General features: G+C 44.7%; 1 protein-coding gene and 1 long non-coding RNA gene across 17 annotated transcripts in view; both read left to right on the plus strand.

Moving 5' to 3' along the window:
• The window catches only part of LOC139614492 (uncharacterized), a 157,359-nt gene that overhangs the window by 70,528 nt on the left and 66,554 nt on the right, over window positions 1–20,277 (plus strand). The gene's annotated exons all lie outside the window — the stretch shown is intronic.
• The window catches only part of LOC139614486 (RNA-binding protein Musashi homolog 2-like), a 131,663-nt gene that overhangs the window by 44,832 nt on the left and 66,554 nt on the right, over window positions 1–20,277 (plus strand). For all 16 annotated transcript variants that reach the window (XR_011687054.1, XM_071471801.1, XM_071471809.1 and 13 more), the window contains one exon: window positions 16,968–17,016. Coding sequence is in view for 15 of the 16 variants with exons in the window: in XM_071471801.1 (XP_071327902.1) it covers window positions 16,968–17,016 (49 nt within the window). In the remaining variant the exon portion in view is untranslated. The remainder of the gene's footprint in view (window positions 1–16,967; window positions 17,017–20,277) is intronic.

The following is a 20,277-nucleotide window of genomic DNA, read 5'->3' on the forward strand; positions in this document are numbered from 1 at the left end:
TCACGCGCAGGTTTCTGAAGCTCAGAGTGAGCTGATCCACCGTTGCCATCTTGGCAGTGCCTTACTCCAACCCTAACTCCCAGCTAATCCAAATATAGGCAAAGACATGGAGCGTGGGTGGAGATGAGACTTCAGTGCATATGCTCAATCACCTGTCACTCAAAGAGGCCACGTCCTCAATCCTCCATCACTTTAGTCCTTAATAAAATGTAAACAGGTGAGTTGTATAAATTCAGCCGTACAGGTGTCATGAAGGAGGAAATGATCTCTAGAGACCAGAACAGTTTCTGTACCAGGCTGTAAACATGTTTCTTTCTGCTGTAAAGTTGGACATTTGAACATGGGAGTCTCTGGGACTGACTCACTGCTGGAGCCAGACTCTAGTGGTCGTTAGAGGAACTGCAGCTCTCAGCTTCATGTCTCAGACCTGAGGTTGTTGTCTGTGTTAGACTTTCATGTTTTTTAACACTTTATGGTCATGGGAGTATTTTGAGCAAGTGCACTCTTCATATTCATCATTTTAAAGTGAGTTGTCTTGTAAAAGGCATATTTTGGAGTGTGTGTGTTTTCCACAGTTGTCCAGGTGTATCTGTGTGTGGGGGCACGCTTTGCCTCCCCATCACACCTCATTCTATCTGACAAAAGGCTCTGATGGTTCAGTATTTTAATGTCTGCTCAGAGCGAGTGAAGGAAACTCACCATCTGCTGTAGCTGCAGCCTCTCAGTGAGGTCCAGATTCACTGGTGAGCGTTTTCATTTCAACTTGCTCTGAGACAAATGATTCCAAATGATTCCAGAAAGTCTCAGAGGACACGTCCCTGTTCCCTCTGGAGGGACCGGAGCCTCCATTAACCTCTGAGTGAAGTCAGAGCTGCGTGTGTTTGAGTGTGTAAACCTGTGTGTGTATGTGTAGGTTCATATATGTGTACAAATACAGGTTATTGCAGCAGCATCATTGTCCTTTGACTTCAGAAAACACTTTATTTCTCCGTCCAGCTGCTCCTGCATCTGGAGGAGGCAGCTTCTCCTCCTCCTCTGCTCCCCTGCTCTGCCTCCTCTTCCTTGACGAGACCGGTGAGCGGAGCTGAGTGTGATTTCCTAGGACTTTTAACTATTCATGCCATGATAAAGCTTCATTACACACCTTGACCTTAATGGCGTTTCACAGCAGCGAGATATTACACTTGTGCAGCCAAAGTGCCTCTGAGAAACCTGCAGGGAGACCAGAGAGGAGGCAGGAGTGAGACTGAGGAGGAGAAGGTGTGAAAGAAAGAGGGAGACGTGTAATGAATGGATCTGGAGAGTTTCTACTCATCACAGCTCTATGTGGGTCAAGTGCAGATATTGATGAGGAGGTGCCAGAACTCAGTGAAGGAACATGTCTATCGGTCTATTTGATCAAAGAGGGGGTGACCATGCTTCTGCAAATAAAGGACAAACGACCACTTTCAACAACTGAACAGTCACCTTCACCATTTTGAATCACCATGAGACCGGTGTAGATCTGATGAGTGTTTTAAATCAGGGGTCAGTGGGTTTGTCTGAGTCTGTGAGGACAGAAACAAATAAAAGCTCCTGACGACTGTGCAGCAAGAGACTGAGCAGAGACGTCTCTGGGAGGTTTGACTGACAGCAAACTATATGTATAGATAGATAGATATATAGATATGTATGTGTGTGTGTGTGTGTGTGTGTGTGTGTGTGTATATATATATATATTATGTATGTATGTATGTATGTATGTATGTATGTATATATATGTATGTATGTATATGTGTATATATATGTATGTATGTATATGTATATATATATATATATGTATGTATGTATATGTATATATATATATATATATGTGTGTGTGTATATATATATATATATATATATATGTGTATATATATATATGTATGTATATGTATATATGTGTGTGTGTGTGTGTATATATATGTATATATGTATATATGTATATATATATGTATGTATATATATATGTATGTATGTATGTATGTATGTATGTATGTATGTATGTATGTATGTATGTATATATATATATATATATATATATATATATATATATATATATATATATATATATATATATATATATATATATATATATAAATATAAATAAATAAATATAAATATATATAAATAAATAAATATATAATATGTAGCTATATTAATACTGTGAAAGTATCAAAGCCTCAGTCCACAGAGAAATGCACACAGCCTGTATTCAGAAACTGAGCCTTAAAACCAGCCGTCAGGACTTCTGGAACTTTGTGATGTCACAACAAAGCCCAGACTGTTAGATTGAGTGGAGGAGGTGAGCCGTGGTGGGTTGGACTGTCTGGGGTCGTCCTGGAGCGTTTCAGTCCAAATGGTTTCCAACAACGAAGACCCATCGCCAGTGGGAGGGGCTGTGAGCTGACAACCAATCACCTCATCCCACCTGAAACAGAAGATAATTAACAGAACTGTTTATGATCTAATCCATGAAGGACTAGAGGATTAGAAACTCCACATAGTGACACAGTTAATTAATGCTTCAGGTGCATCAACTACTTCATTAATATTCATACCAAGATCCATTCCCACATGTTACAGGTTTCATATGTAGATCAGCCTGTAGGGATCAATACCTGTTATTAAGTTATTAGTAAACATCATAAGTAAATAAATACAATAATCAAATAAACCTTCATGATATGATGTATGTCCTCACAGAAAGATCCTCCTGGCTCCAGGACGAGTCACTAATAATTAACTAATCAGAACTGTTAAATGTTAAATGATAATATCATGTCTTTGGACATTATATTATAGTATTATATTTTTATATTCATGCAATATCAGTGGTACATATAGAGTTACATATTCATATTTCTATTCATACATATTCAGAAGTTCATCATTTAGTCCTTCAAGTTTGAAGAATATAGGTCAATAAATAACAGGACACTGATCCTGGATCCTGATCAGACCAGGTCCTGCTGGTTCCGGTCTTCGTTCAGAGCGGATTCAGACTCTGAGCTTGAGACTGAAGAGCTGCTTTGTTTACTGTGGGTGAACCGTGGCCATGAATCCACTCCACAGCTGAAGCAGTTAGATTCTTATTACAGACTGGATGTGACGTGTATCTGTCACCACACTCACGTCTGTTTGTTGAGTTTTGAGTTTGATGATGTCACAGTTCAGGTACAGGTGTGTTGAAGTGTAACCTGAGCTGAGCTGCTCAGGTGTGGAGTCCTGAGCTGAGCATGTGAAGGTGTGAGGCAGGTTCATGTGCTGCAGCTGGTCACTGCACCAGGTGAGTGTGTTCATGTCTGTGTGATAGAGAAGAAGCAGGCGAGCTAATGTGAGCTGTTCACAGTGTGTGTAGCTGTTGTGTGACCGTGTGCACACTGATGTCACTGCTCTATGCAACGTCTGATTGGCTGTAAGGAAAGAACATGAAGGGTTGTTGTGTGTGGTGCATGTGTCCCACAGCAGTGGTCAGAGTGAAGATCAATAGGTAATAAAATCTGTCTTAATGTCAGAGAGGTAGATCTCCCTTCCTCTCTCTCCCCTGTCGCCATGTGTCTCCACATCTGTCATTTCAAATTAAAAGCCCTCTGCAGAGTCATGTAACTGTCACATCATGACTTTGCATCAGCAGAAATATTTTGCAGTGGTGGGACGGAAACAACTTCTTCTCCTTTCAGCTGTGCACTGTGCAGCAACACAACACAAAGACGGGGTCAGACACAGACACAGGCCCTGAGACTTCCAGGTAACTTGGGCAGAATCAGCAGCTGCACTGAGGTCAGCTGTTTAAATGGCTGCCTGCCACAGCCCCAAATAGCCCAAAATAGAGGAGCAGTAATCACAATTACAGAGGAGGGCTGAGGTGTCAGAGAGGAGGACAATCAATAAGACACTGTGCTCTGCTCTGTCCTCCCTCTGCTTCATCTCTGCTGCTCCTCATCATCTTCACAGGTCCAGAAAGCAGCGTTCATTAGGAAGCAGAGGGACGTCTGACAACAGCAGGTTTGACTCTGGACCGGGAGGAAACCAGTGTGTAATGATACAGTTAAATAGGTCCAGGTGAAAACAGGTTGAACACATCTGTGGTTTAACTGAAGTTTAACTGTAGTTTACCATCATCATTTTACCTCCTGTGGAAATTTAACAACAATAAAGATCAACACTGGTTGTGAGTGAAGCTGTTGCTTTGGTGACAGTGGAAGCAGCACTGATGGTTCAGAGTTTGGGGGAACCTGGTTCTTCAGTCTGATGTCACTGTGATGCATGCAGCCTCCGTGACATCACCCACAGGAGTGAGCTGCTTTGCGACCGCCATCTTGGCAGTGCCTGACTCCGCCCCTAACTCCAGGCTAATCCAAAAATGGTCAAAGAGGTGGGGCATGTGTGGAGCCGAGACTTTGATACATGATAGTTTAATAACTGTGGCAAACACACGCGCCTGTTAGCATCGTTAGCACAGCTGGGCCTCTGGCTCAAAGGTTAACCCAAGGCTAATTCATTTGCTGGCTAATTAGCTACTTAACAAGCACAGACACTGATACCTGCTAACACAAGTCAAAGTATCTGCCTGATATTTCCACAACCAGGAACCAACACCTCAGACACACAGAGCTCACCTTCACCTGCAGCTCGCACCTGTCACTGCTGCTGTGACCTTCTGCCTCTGTGACAGTGGGATCTTCTTCATCTGTTGACCTCTCGTCATCTCGTCACTGTGATTGGCTGAGAGCAGGTTTATTAATCACTACACCTGATTTATTCTCCACCTCACCTGGCCTCTGAGCCAAAACAGCAGGTGAGCCTGTGGCCTGTTCACTGTTTGCTCTGTATGGTTTAATGTGAGCATCTGACAGTGCAACATTATTCATACGACAGAAAATGAGGACGAGGCTCTTAGAGAAACGTGTGGACCTGACCTGCTGCGAGCTGCTGGTCAGTGGGTGCAGCTCCGGACTGATCACACTGGTTATTTTCACAGGATGAAATGATACTTCATGTGTCTGAAGACCAGTGTTTGCTTTGGAAACACAAAGAGTTTCAACTGTGTGTGAACAACACATCGGCTCAGGTGGAAACAGGAAGTCCCCCCCCACCCCCCACCCCCACCCCGGTTGCCGAGCACAAACATCATCAGCCGCCCTGTGAAGTTACACCACCAGTGTGCTGTTCACTTGAGCCAACGTTACTGTGTAATGAACATTTCCGCCTGTAGGGGTAATTAGCAGAGCTTTGAGGCTTCAGTGTTTCCCAGTGTTCTGCACCACCGTGACCTCCAATCACGTTCCCAATTAAGATCCGGGGAAGCAGAGCGCGGCTGCGTTTAACGGCCTCAGTAGCAGCAGGAATCAGCTGTGATTGATGGCTCGATGTCGTGTTTCAGGAGAGAGGCAGCAGACATCCAGCCCCCACATCACCTGCTCCTTATGTAGAACCATCACAGAATGGTTTTTGCTGAACAAAGTCTTTAATGGGTCAGAAAAATCAATGTCTTCATTTATTCATGAAATATCAGTAACCTGGACGTGTCCAGTGTGTTTGCAGAGAGCTGCTCCCACAGGAGCCATTTATAAGGTGGACTGGAGTTTTAAGGATGATGTGTGTGTTTGCTGCAGGCACATCTCCTTATGAGCCCTGTAATGACATCAGTGCTCTGCTCTCAATGAATCATTTTATAGAGTCATTTACCCGCCGGCTGCACTGCGCTCATTCACAATCAGGGGCTCCAGGTTTATGTGTGTTCATGTGGATCCTCGTGCGCCTCAGTTGTAGAGCAGAGCAGCAAGGACACACTCAGACTGATGTTTGTCGTCATCCTGCTTCACTGCTCTGTCTCAAGATGAAGAGCTGATGTTTCTGTTCGAAGCTGGAGCTCCGTTTGTCTCCTAATGCTTCACTGCAGTTTGTGCGTGTGTCTGCGTGTGTGTCTGTGTGCGTGTGTCTGTGTGTGTGCGCAGCAGCTGCAGGCCCACAGGCCTCCTCTCTCTCAGTGGTAGTCCTCCCATGTTGAATGATGGTGTCCTCTCTGTCCACACCAACACACCTGAATACACATCACATGACTGTTGACCCACACTGAGCATGTGCGAGCAGGTGTAAACAGGAAGCAGGTTGTCTCCTCTCAGTTGCTTAGTTCCAGTAAATCCTCTGAAGGAGGAACAGCAGAGACAGTTGTAGAGTTCAAATCCAGAACTGAGCTGAACAACAGCTGCTGCAGAGACAACAAGGTCAGTAACACTTTCATTCATTCTCCATGTTGTTTCACCACTGGTAGTCCAGGCTGATAAGAGCCACCGTGGGCGTCTACATCATCGTTTCCAAAGGTCTCTGTTTGTGTCCGTCCAGACTACAGAGTCTGTCACTGTTTAATGCAGCACTCATGATAAGTTGACTGTAATGTGTCAGGCTGCTTGTTAATTGATTGATGGACACATTACATCCGTGAGGTGGTGTGTGTGTTGTTTACCTGTGTAGAATCTCACAGGTACAACACCTGATCAGGGACTCGATCAGCTGTGTCCTGTTTATTAGCCTCCATCTCCTGCTGCGTGACTCAACATATGTAGTGGCTCATTTTCCCTGGATGATGAGGACAGACATCATCATCATCATCATCATCAGTCTGTGTACAGTGTGTCTGCATGTTGCTGGGTGAAGGTGATGAACCTCCTCAGTCCTGAGTCTGTCACCATCATCATTTAAATACCAGCTTTTATCTCATGTCTAACAGTCACAGCAGAGTTAGCTGGGCTTAGTTCAGTCCAGCACCATGATGCTTTAGAGACGCAGTCACCGTGCACAGCGGCTGATCATGACATATATTTATATTTATATATATTTATATTTATAATAGCTCCACTGCTAACACTCATACTTTAAAGCTGCTGTCAGTCTGTGTGTTAGGGATGCAGTGAAATTGATCAAATATTCTACCATAAAATGTCTTTATTTAATAATGATGTAATTATGACATCATCATGATGTTGATACCAAACAAATACTGAAGGTCATGGTTCAGAACAGTAGTTTATAAGCTTAGATTATTAACATGATATGAAAGAAAGTTTAGTTTAGTTTAGTTTAGTTTAGGAGAAGTGAGGTGGAGCCTCCACCACCTTCAGTGATGTGAAGGGAAAGAAGACGTCTCACTCTGTTTGTATGAACCAAAGAAACACTACAGAGTGGAGCTTCTTCCCTCACAAACCATCTTTGACACAGCGACAGATCGACAGGCCTGATGACACGTCACTGATGTCAGCTGATACGACGAAGCCCCGGCGACCACTGAAGGTGACGCGTTGATCAGTGCAGTGACCGTGTCACCGTTGTCTGTAACCGTCATTTTACTGTTCACACCACGGTTTTAGTCTTGAATGTGAGGGAGGTGTTCACACTGTAACTGTTCTGTAACTGTGGAGCAGCTCAGTTTAGGTTCATTCTATCAGTGTTACAGTTGTGACTACACCTGCTGAGACACCATGTGGAGCTACACCTGTGCCGTGTTGCGGTGCTGGATTATACAGGTGTTTCTCTGCGGTGTGACTCCTGTCAGCTCAGGTTGAGTCCTCAGACCAGACGCCTGAGGTTCATTCAGATTTCATCAGCTTCATTTGAGGCCCAGAGTCATCAGGACTCAGAGGGTCGGGACTGTGTCTGGAACACAGGTCGTCCTGATGGAATGGAGTCTCTCCTGAAACAGGAGTTGCCACCTCCAGACGTCCGACCACTAAGATCCTTCATCTGCTTCAACCGTAGACTTTATGTCTGAGCTTCTGTCAGACAAACAACACTGACACCTGAGCAGACAGGATATGACATCACTGACAGGCGACCAATGAGCTGGAGCATTACCATGATCAAAGTCACAGATTCCTGTGTTTGAGAGCTGATGCAAACATTAGTGATGATGGAGAACAGAGGTCTGGTTGATTTAATGAGTCACAGATTATAACTTTACACATGTGATTAATAATCTGCACAGATTTGTTTCTCTGTATAATGTTAGTGTCCACACCTGAACTATATATTTACACTGAGTGTGTGTCTGTGTGTCTGTCTGTGTGTTATTGTGTGTGTCTGTGTGTGTCTGTGTGTTACTGTGTGTCTGTGTTTGTCTGTGTGTTACTGTGTGTGTCTGTGTGTGTGTCTGTGTGCAGCTGCAGTTCTCAGCTCAGAGATGTGTAGTTGTGATGAAGCTCGTGTTGTGTAACCAGGAGACGAGCGGAGAACTTCGAGTGTGTGATTGTTTTCCTCTGCAGATGCAGAACTGACTCGTCTCTGCTGAAAACCAGTTTTAAATTGTAAAACTGTTGAACATCGTGCATCTGCTGAGGCTTTATATTACTCTACACGGCGGGCGGAGGAATAACAGCTTCCTCTCTTCCCACACAATCGCTCCTCTTGACAGCGCTACCCGGCTGTAATCATCATCACCATCTTCATCATCATTTCCTCTTCATTCTTGACTCAATTATGCCAGCGACACTTTTATGAATCTGTCAGCTGAAATATGCCACATTTCCGCATGATTGTGTTTTATTGTGCTGCCTGAATTGAATTTGCTGTTCCCAGGCTTTTCTGTGCGTTGTAAATAAAAAAGAGGCGGCAGAAAGAGGAGAATGAAGTGGAAGTGGTATCACTTTTAACAGGCCAACCTGCTATTTTTCAGCATTGTTCTCAGTGGAGAAAGGCGGCTGGGGTAATTTGCATTTATAAAGGCCTTCCTCACACACCCTGGGCTCGGTTAAACCATTCTTTCTCCCCTCCCAATAATAGAAGCACAAATTGAGGGCTGTGAGTGCGGGCACGGAGGGATGATGGGAAATATATTAATTTGTCTCTTGTCATTCGGCGAGGATAATTTGAATGTTGTCATGGTAATTTGGTGCTCGAAGGCTGCGGGTCACTTTCAGACAGAGACCCGGCGTGAGCTCAGCCCAGTCCTTGTGAAGCACTGATAAGAGCCACCCTGTGTGTGTGTGTGTGTGTGTGTGTGTGTGTGTGTGTGTGTGTGTGTGTGTGTGTTCCCTTCACTGCTATGATGAATTACCTGCTTATCTGGCACAGTCCAGAGAGAGGAGCGCATGACGGCACGGGACTGTCAGGGAGAGAAAGAGGCAGCGAGATAGGAACTGGAGAAAGAGATGAAATGATGGGGGTGGGGGGGTGGGGTGGTGAGGAGGAGGAGGGTGAGGAGGAGGAGGAGGGGGGTGGCATCGCAGAGGTGCACTGGGCCAGTGGAAGAGCAGAGATATGGAGGCAATAGTGCTGCTGGATGGAAGAGGACGAGGATGCTGAGCTGCACTGATGCATTTTGGTCATTGTGCCACAAATGGGACATGTGACATGAAATGAGTTGAAGGGATAATCCCACCTGCTCAGGTAAATACAGCATGTACTGTATGTGTCTGGGAAAATGACCTGAGGATTTCATGGCTGAGCATTTACAGTTTTATATAATGTCATAATGATTTTAGAGGCTATTTCCTACAAACTGTGATAACATGTTGCTGGACTGGATTTTAGGTGGATGTGTGTTTTCAGAAGTAGTTCACAGGTGTGTTCTGAGGTCACTTCAAACTGTGTCACCTGAGCACAGTGAACAGTTCAAAGTGGTAGTTTTACCTCTTTACTATCCAGCTGCTCTGTCAGTTAAAGGTCCACACAGTCTAAAGGTAGATGTCCATGTGTTTGTGATTATAAAGTAGGTCTAGGTTCTATATTAATACTGTGAAAGTATCAAAGCCTCAGTCCACAGAGAAATGCACACAGCCTGTATTCAGACACTGAGCCTTAAAACCAGCCGTCAGGACTTTGTGTCTGGTTCTCAGACACAAAAGTCTTTATTTTTGAGACCACAAGAAGCATTTGAAGAGCCTCGAGATAATGTATATTATGATTTGGCACTATATAAATAAAATGGAATTGAATTGAATTGAATTTGAATAACTGGTGTGGGCAGTCTTAATTAGCTACAGACAAACTAATACAGTTTAACCTTCATCCACTTCCCACTGTGGAGGTTTTGTTTTTTTTCTTTATTTTACCAGAAACTCCCACTGAGAAATAAAAAATCTCTTTTATAAGAGAGACCTGGCCATCAGGGGCCTCTTTTACCCTTGGTGGTCCCTAACGTTTGTCTGGTTTGCCTCTCCTGCTGGGGAGCCTCTGGACCACCAAAATTAAAAACTTGCTCTAAAATAATACAATTATTTACAGGTCTTTTAATACATTAAACAACTATAACGAACTACAACTTTACACAACTATTTACTCAAGAAAATGGTTTTGATCAGTCAGTAATGTGGCAGAAAACACTCAGCAGCCAGACAAACTCACCACATCATAAAATATGGCATGAACCATAAAATATACGACATGACAGAAATTTGAACTTAATGGCCGGTCAAGAAAAACAAGTACATGTCTCATTTACCACATTGTTTATAAATTTATCTGATTTCAGATCTTTCTGCAGATTATTTCATGTCCAAGGTGCAAAATAAGAAAATGCAGATCTGTAAAAACTTGGTTCATTAAAAGCAGGCACCTGGAGGAGCGTCGCTGAGAGCTGCCTGAGCAGAGGCAGAGGTCAGAGGTCAGCTGGGTTACAGCAGCTGTACTGTGTGTCATCCCTCAGTGAACCAATAATTCTACTGATCTAATGTGTTCAATCACATTCTTACTGATCTGCTGCAGAATTTATTTAATATATCAATGAATATATCACTGAGCTGCTTCAGCTCCAGAGGCACACGACAGGTTCTGTCTCAGAAAATATAATAATGAACCTGATATTTCACTGTGAGCCCCTGATATTCACCAGAGAGAATCAGGCTGAAGAGACAGAGACAGAAAGTCTGTCAGGGAGGAGGAGGAGGAGGAAGAGGAAGAGGAAGAGGAGCTCAGGTGCTCCTTCCAAACATCCATTATACAGCACAGAGATGACACAAGAGCCAAGAACAGCTGATTTCCAAATGGACCTCTGTGTGTGTGTGTGTGTGTGTGTGTGTGTGTGTGTGTGTGTGTGTGTGTGTGTGTGTGAATAATAAAAAGTCAAAGCCATGAGAAGATGCATGTGATGTATTAGCAGCGATGACTTCCTCAGCCTCTATAAACTCTGCTCTGATATGCATGAGAAAGATAATTGTGGTGTGTGTGGCAGGTGGACAGAGACAGGTAATCAGCTGAACTCCAGGAAACACCTGCCACTGTTCACTGTCTCCGTCCTCTCTGCACTCAGCACAGGAGGACTGTGCTTCATTCTGCACAGACCAGGGGCCAGAGGCCTCAGGACACCCGGTTAGACCTGGGTTAGAACCAGGTTAGACCCTGATTATAACCAGGTTAGACCCAGATTAGACCTAGATTAGACCCAGTTTAGACCTAGATTATTACCAGGTTAGACCCAGGTTAGGCCCAGATTAGACCCATGTTAGACCCAGGTGAGACCTATATTAGACCCAGATTAGAACCAGATTAGACCCAGGTTAGACCTGGGTTAGACTCAGATTAGAGTCAGATTAACCCAGGTTAGACCTGGTTTAGACTCAGATTAGAGTCAGGTTAGACCTGGGTTAGACTCAGATTAGAGTCATATTAGCCCAGGTTAGACGTGGATTAGAACCAGGTTAGACCCAGATTAGACCTAGATAAAACCCAGATTAGACCTAGATTAGACCCGGGTTAGACTCAGTCTGAGGCTTCAGAGTATTTTAGTTTTACCAGGTTCTGTCAAAATACTTTTTTCAGATTTTTTATCATCAGTTTCATTCATTATATAAAAAAAAGAACATACAGCCCATGAGCAGATACAGAAGAGGCTTCTACAAACTAACACATGATTATGCTCTGGCACAGTTGGACTGTTGGCACTGAATCATATCTCATAATGAAGACACATTCACAGGCTTGTTTAGACTCATGCTGTCAGTGGTCATAAAAATAAACACTCATTCATCTGTGGGTTTTAAAATCCATCCCTGATGCAGCCTGTATGTTTGCTGGTTCCTCTGCAGCACCAACACTGTGCAAGAGAAGAGGAGACACTGAGTCTGTCCTGAGTGAGTGAGTTAAAGCTCCATATTGTAACTCCGAAGTGTTGATCTCATCAGAGGATAAATCTGAGGTTAAAGAACCAAAAACCATCTCAGTGTAGTTTTACATCTCCTCTCTCAGGCTTCTCTCTGGAGCTCTAGTAACAACAGGTCAGTCAGCCAATCAGAAGAGAGGATCTGAGCCTCTCTTCTGATTGGCTTGCTCCAGGTGGGTCCAGGTGGGCACTGCTTTGTTGTGACATCACAAAGTTCCAGAAGTCCTGACGGCTGGTTTTAAGGCTCAGTTTCTGAATACAGGCTGTGTGCATTTCTCTGTGGACTGAGGCTTTGATACTTTCACAGTATTAATATAGAACCTAGACCTGCTTTATAATCACAAACACATGGACATGAGCTTTAAATAAACCTGGATGAGAAAGTTTGAACTTTACATTTGTGTCCACTGTGTTGAAACAGTCGGTCAGTAAGAGGTCTGTAAGACTGTGTGGAGTTTCTGAGGTGAAGAATTAACTCAGTTTAACCAACTGGTTTTAGGATTAGAAACGTTCTCTAAACCACAGAGGTGTCAGATCACTGTTGTTTTTCCAACAGTCGTGATATGACGTTGAACGTGTGTCTTTACCGGCCTTTACTGATAGTCCAGCTGATGCAGCCCATGACAGTTACTAATGACAGTGACTCTGCTGTCTGACAAAATATGACATAATTGTATATTTGTATGTTTAGCTTTTATTTTCCTGAGTGACTCATCAGAGCAGGATCTGCTGTTGGGACAGTAACTGTCTTGCCATCACTCTACTGTGATGAAAAAATACCAACCACCCCACAACTGTGCCTACGGAGGCCCTGAGAGGCCAGTGGTTTTATTTTCATTCGTATAAACAACCCCCGAGAGGCATAGGCCCTTTTTTTTTGCATTTACCTCTTGGGGGTTGTTTTCACAGATTTAAAACCAAAAAAAAATCATCTGTGAAAGCAACCCCTGAGAGGCAAGTGAAAAATATTTTTGGGGGCATCATTTAAAAAATGTTTCTTTCTTCCAAGAAAAAAATCTTCTGAGTTGCCACTGAGGCAGGTGCCACTGGTCCTCCACGAAGACGCAGGAGTCCGAGGAGGAAGCAGCAGCCTCAATCACCTGCAGGACGTTAGCGTCCACAAAGCTGGAAAACTGTCTCTGATCCGTCTGTCTGCTCAGTGTGAGGGTCATAGAATACAGAATAAAGATTAAACTGTAGTCATGTACTGAAAGTGTAACAGTGAAGTAGTGTGTACAGGCACCATGACTGATCAGTGGTTCACAGAATAACTTTACAACGAACAGAGGACCTGAGGAGTCTGGGATGAGGATCCAGATCAGGATCAGAATCAGAATCAGGTTTATTGCCAAGTATGTTTTCACGTACAAGGAATTTTTTTTGGTGATTGGTGCAGAGCGCACCAAAACACAGAGGCAGCCATCTGCGGCGCCATTAAAAAGGGGAAGGGGGGGGGAATGGGGAAAAACAAGTGGAGAGGAGAGGAGAAAAAAGATGTGACCCATGTTGCGATTTATGACCACAGTCTGAGCGTTAACAGCTCCTTCCAAGGTGGTTCCCAAGTTGCGGTTCACAATCAGAGTCTGAGTGCTTACAGCTTTACTCACTCCATCAACTATATCGGGCAGTGTGGGGATTTGGACTGCTGTCACCGTCTTCCGAATTTTCCGATACACCAGGGCAATGCCTAATCCAATCAGCAGAAAGCCTGATATCACAGTTCCGAATATGTAAAGATCTTCTATGTCCTCAACGGAAAGAATCGCCAGGCACACGACCCTCCACTGCTCCTAGGAGTCCCTCATGTAGCCAGCGGCGTATGTTCCGCCAGGGCAGACAGGTTCCCCCGAACCCGGGCTTCTCGTCGAGAAGATCCTGTCAATTGAGTTGAGAGAACAGTTGACCAATTCCATGATTTTAGATTTAGAGAGCAGTGCGGAGAGAGGCTTCCAAGGTTTAGACAAGACAGGACGAGACGTGAGAGACAGAACAACCAGTCTTCACACTGAGCATCACAGGCACAGCCCGGGTGTTTCCAGGTGTGACACCTCTGTAGTTACGTTCAGGTAACTATGGCAACCTGGTTAATGTTTGAGGTCATGGTTAGAGGAGTGATGGGTAATGGTGGGAGCTCTGGTGTCTGACTCCAGTCAGTTCATCCTGTACAGTGGCCTCCATCACATGGACCTCACTGTTGTTTGTTGATAGGCAGAACTTTGTTACTATGGAGACAGATCAGTCTCTTCACCATCACTGTGTCGAACCTGAACATCCAACGTGTTTAATGTTCACTGTATCATGGACTTTGATCCTGAGTCCTTCTTGTTAAAACCAGGAGCAGTTTATGTCTCTGACTCATATAAAAGTACAGATGAAAAACAATCTGGATTTAACAACTATTTGTAATATTCCACTTATACTTTTTTTAGTAGCAGAGTACAAGCAGGTTTTTTAAACGGGGGTGAACCCGCTTTAAGAGGCGACTGACTCTGTCAGTCAGTGATTGTGTGTTTTTAAAACGTATTTCAGGGCTGCAGCTCACTCTTTCATCCCTGAGCTCAGAGTGACGTGGTTTAACAGCAGTGTGCTGGACAGGTGACAGGTGTGTTACTGTGTCTGTGCTCTGACAGACGTTACAACAGGAGAAGGTTTGAGAATTACCGTGTTCACATGATGATCACCTGTCATTTTGCCATAACGCTGGTCTGTAGTTGGTTGAAATGTTGAGATTTCATTATTTGCGTGCTTTTATTTTGGAGCATTGCTCTAGGTTTCCTCCCTTATTGTGGTTTAAAGACTGTTTCTGGTTGATCTTCAGTGTCACGTCTTCAGTGGTTGTTAACATGAGTTAATTGTGAGGAAGGCTGTGTGGCTCAAACCTCATCTAATGAATCGTCGTGTCATATTCATCCATTAGTGTTCGAGTGTGAAAACACCAGATATAATAGATTTTATGGAGTGTGTGAGATTGTGGTTAGACGTCCTCAGTAGTTGATACAGGACCTGTTTAAAAGACTATTAAACTATTATCAGCACAGTAGAAATAAAGGTGAGATTTTTCTGTGCAGCTCTTCAGAGGAGGGAAGGAAAGCAGAGGCATGGAAAGTGTAGATAGGCCGTTTGTCAAAGGCTCAGTCAGTTTCTCCTTATCTGCTGCGCTCTTATCTCTTCATTTCATATGTACAGATACTGGCTAATAACCCCTGGTAGTGGCAGTGGACGCAGGGTTACCCAGGAGAACCTGCTGTGTGTCAGAGAGGTGAACTCTCTGTCTCCATCACTATATTCACTTATTTTATTTTCATTTTGGCACCGTGACGAGTGAGAAAACGCCTGATGAGCTGACACCGCTGCCTCTCAGGCCACCCGTGAAATTTGAGCCTTTTGAATATCGACCGTGATAAAACATCTGTGAAATGACAACGACAAAAAAAGGCAGAGTCAATGTGTGTCTCTGTCCTGTCAACAAGTCGTCTCTCGCTGCGTGTCGAGGCTTTTATTTAGAGCAGAGCATCGTCCACATTTTCAGTCCCAGCTCCGAGTCGGGAAGCTCTCTTCTTCCGCCTTTTGTCTCACACAGGACGTTTGGCATCAGTCACACTGACCCGAGCCTGCAGAGCCTCAGTACATCTGTGTCCTCCACATTCTGTCTGTCAGAGGTGGACAGCCTCTGTTTCAGTGCCTCGTGTAGACTTAGGTTTATGTCACATATATCCACCCTGCACTGTTTCAGACACACTCAGAGGGAACGAAGCGATGCACCAGACAAAAGCTGAGACCATGTGAATCTGTTCCAACTCTACACATGAGCTTGCTGATGGAAGTAAATGACTCACACAGACAAACACACTGTAGCTCAAACCTCTGAGGAGTAAAAACCCTCTGAAGACATTGTGATATTTGGCTCCTGTGACGCTTCAGAGGAGTTGATTTAAAATTAATTTAACTTTTGAATTAATTATTTATCCAGAAGCCGCCCATCACTGCCCTGCAGCCTGCAGCCTGCTCCCGACCATGTTCGTTAGGATAAAGAATCGTGGGTCACTTTGCCACAGTATTAGTCCCATCTGTGCATCACGTTTGTACGTTGGTGGAATAAAAATGTTGTATATTGAAACAAGAAAATTCGTCCTCAGATGGTGCCTGTGTGCCTGTGTGCGTGCGTGTGTGTGTGTATGTGTGTTCCTTGTCAACCAGACCTGAATCTGGAGGTAAACTCTCTCGTTCTTTCCCTCCTCCGTCCGACTGTGAGTGTGAACGGTGACGTTCTCAGGTCAGTGACTCCTCTGAAGGTAATTCTCACATGTGGAAGCACAGCTGTGGCTGCATGTCAGAGCTGCCAGGTCTGACAGAGATCACACAGGTTTCATTCATAAAAGCTGATGCCAGACTATTTTCCAGGTAATTTTCCTCCAGATGTTTTCAGGTATTCATCAGATCCCGCAGTTAATCAGTGTCTGTTAGGAGGTGAGACGAAGGCTGGACCGTGACTCTGAACCACAGCAGCTGCGTGGTTCAGAGTCAGAGACGGTCCTGAGACGGTCCTGAGGCGTTAACTGTGAGACGGTCCTGAGACGGTCCTGTCAAATCACAGTTTTAACTGTAACAGCCGTCAGTGTTTGATCTCCCACTGTTAGTCCACTGTCTCCCTTCACATGTGATGTCATTGTGATGTCATACACCACTGCAGTCTTCCTCTCAGTCTTCATCCAATGCAACAGTGTTGATATAATCTGAATGTTTAGGAGTCGTGGTCGTGGGACTGTGGCGTCTCCTGCGTCTCCTCCATCAGCTGGTGATGACATCATGTGCAGCCTGTCTCCTCACCTCTAACATGTCTCCCTGCTTCTTCCAGGTGGAGGACGCCATGCTAATGTTTGACAAAACCACCAACCGACATAGAGGTGAGTTCATTCTGCGGCTACTATCTATCTGTGAGTGTGTGTGTGTGTGTGAGTGTGTGTGTGTGGACTTGAAACACCCCACACTTCTACATGTTCTGGGTCAGTAGCCTCCTCTGAGCTGCTTCCTGTGTATCTGTGTATCTGTGCGTCGGCTCCTCGTCTCCGACCACCTGAGGTTCTGCAGGTACCAACAGTGACTGACAGAGATGAGCAGTGTACAGTCAGCTGGTTAAAAATGGCGGCGTCCCATCACATCCCGTCTGGCACAGTGATGACCCGGCAGTGACGTTTCCCACTGACCAATTAGCAGTCAGTATTATTTCCATGCCACCGTCTTCTCGGTGGAGGTCAGACAGAACCAGGTTCTGTCCACAGCTGTGACTAGTGGATGACCAGTGGAGTGGAGTGGGTACGGTGCAGTGGTGATGCTCCACGCCGCTGATACAAACACACACTGAAGGACAAACAGCCACACACACCAACATTTATTTTGCCTATCAATTTAATTAGCCTCATTTCCCCTTCAGCCATTTTGGCCCTCTGATAAGTCGATACGGATCTACACTGACATTGTGATGATTGGATGATGGAAGAGAAAGGCGCAGGGGCAGGACAGAATGAGAGGGTCAAACGGGAGTGGGAGGAAAGGCGAAAGAGAAAAGGAGCCTCACAGCTGAACAGAAGGACGGAGATTGAAGGAGGAGGCTGTGTGGTCCGATAAGGGTTCAGATAGCTGATGCTGCAGAGTGACACGGGCGGCAGGATGGTTATCTCCGCCCCCTCCTTATCTGAAGGCCTTATCCAAGCTTCAGCAGCGCAGCCCTCTCCCCCCAAACAGAGGACTTTACAAAGACACAGCAGCAGAGAGGAGGAGACAGACAATCAGCTTTAAAGACAGATACAGGGACCAGGGAGTCACTCCGGACCAGCTCGGCGCTGAGAGGTGGTGGGGGGGTCTGGAGGTAAAAATAACCTGGAATCATTGAATATCTGAAGATATATTGGTAAATGAGGCCCAATAAGACTGATCTCAAAAACATGGGGACAATGACTCAGTGACAAAACAAGAGCCAACAGTGAAATCAGCTCTGCTTCCTGTTTGTAGAGTTTTTACTGTTTAATGCACTGAAACTGAACTCAGCTCCTCTTCATCACTAATTCTTCCTGCTCATTTACTTTTTCTGAATGAATGAGGCAGTTTGTCAAATGAGGAATACGGTGTGTATTATACATGTTGTACTTTGAAAGGGCATCTGACCCCTTATCAGCTGTTTCCTGTATGTTTCAGATTGTGGTGGATGTATTTTGAAATTTTTTATGTCCCATATGATAAAAGATTTACAGTCAGGAGAACTTCTCTCAGGCTCCACCCACACTGACACCAACTTATCTCTTCTTCTGCGTTTAGTTTTAAACTCGTCTCTTCTTCTCTGTTTCCTCCTCCGTCCACTCTCCTCCAGAGTCTTCAGCCCCTCAAACAGAGACTTTCAGAAACGCTGCTGGACCCGTTTTAGTCTAAACCTCCAGGTTGTGTTGTAGTCTGGACGGACACAAACAGAGACCTTTGGAAACAATGATGTAGACGCCCACAGTGGCTCCTGATTGGCTCTTATCAGCCTGGACTACCAGTGGTGAAACAACATGGAGAATGAATGAAAGTGTTACTGACCTTGTTGTCTCTGCAGCAGCTGTTGTTCAGCTCAGTTCTGGATTTGAACTCTACAACTGTCTCTGCTGTTCCTCCTTCAGAGGATTTACTGGAACTGAGAGGAGACAACCTGCTTCCTGTTTACACCGGCTCGCACATGCTCAGTGTAGGTGAACGGTCAGGTGTGTTGGTGTGGACGCAGACCCCCCCCCCCCAAAACACACTGTATAGAGGTCCATTCCCACCCAACTTCACTGTGATTTGTTCAAAGAATCACTGACAAAAATATTCTGAAGTAAAAATATTCAACAACTGTTTTGAGTAATATTATATTGATTAGAAAGAACTGATAAAGGTCACCTAAAGGAAACAGCTGACTCAGCACAAGTCACAATTTCCTGACAGGATTTTCACAATAAAATCAGAGCAGAAACAGGATGCAGAGATTTGTGAGTTAGAGTGACAGACTTTGTATCCAGGGAACCAGAGGCAGAGCTAATCATGTGATCACATGAGTTCAACTAAAGGGACATTGATTCTACCCAGAAATATTCATCTGGTGATTTGTCCACATCGCCCACATCTCTCCAGGGTTGTGGATAAATAAAATTATAATTTTAAACTTGTTACTGTTTTATCTTTTGTAATATTAATAATATAATATGTGTTTATCTGTTTAGCAGTTTATGAATCTCACACCCAGTTTGACCTGTGTTCCTGCAGATGACAAACGAACCCTTGGATTCTAAATTAATCACATCTGCTGCACAGTTACTGTCTGAAGTCGTCCCACAGGTTAAACTCCCTGTTCTCTGAAGTCTGGAAACGTGACCTCGGCTCAGCTGAGACACGGTTTCCCTCCCTCCAACAGCAGAAATGCCTCACAACTAAAGCAGCTCACAGTGAGATAAATATATACCAGTGCAGTAATTATCATTAGATGAGCTGCTCAGCCAGGAGCCCAGAGATTTCACATACAAGTGTTTGTGATGTGCCTGGAAGATGAATGTTGCATCGGAGATGACTTGGGAAAAGCTGCGCTCGTTGGCACAGAATCAGAGGATTCAGTCAGAGGAAGTTTGGCTGCAACTTCTCCATCTGATCACATTGTGGAGAGAAATGCTGACAAGCGCAGCCGGAGCCACAGTTTGCTCTGGTACGAGCAGATTCTTCTTCTGTTTGTTGCTTTAATTTTCCACACATCTCAGACCTGTGTGATTGACACCTCCCTCCATTACCACAGGGGTTATCTGAGGAGCGGATGGCATTCTCTCCTGACTCGCTCTCTGGTTGGTTCCCAGCGTGACAGGCAGGCTCCCCGCAGGACCGTGCTGATTGGCCCATTACCTCCCCTCCGGCTGTGTGGGAGGTCTGGGGGAGCAGCTGTGGCTCAGAAAAGGCCACTTGAAGTGAAAATCACTCTTATAAATAATACAGCTGTGGTAATAACCAGCTGCTTTTGACCTTGCCTTCTACCGTGTCTGTGGCCAGTAATGATTTCACTGCTGCCTGTGATTGGCACATGCATTATTAAGCCTCTTCCTCCTCCAGAGCTTTGCCCAGCCAGGTGCCAATTTCAAGTCAAATAGCATCGTCTTTGCATTTGTTCCATT

Source organism: Trachinotus anak, unplaced genomic scaffold, assembly GCF_046630095.1.
Source record: "Trachinotus anak isolate AG129_WGS33_773 ecotype Australia unplaced genomic scaffold, CSIRO_AGI_Tana_v1 ptg000034l, whole genome shotgun sequence".
Lineage (NCBI taxonomy): Eukaryota > Metazoa > Chordata > Actinopteri > Carangiformes > Carangidae > Trachinotus > Trachinotus anak.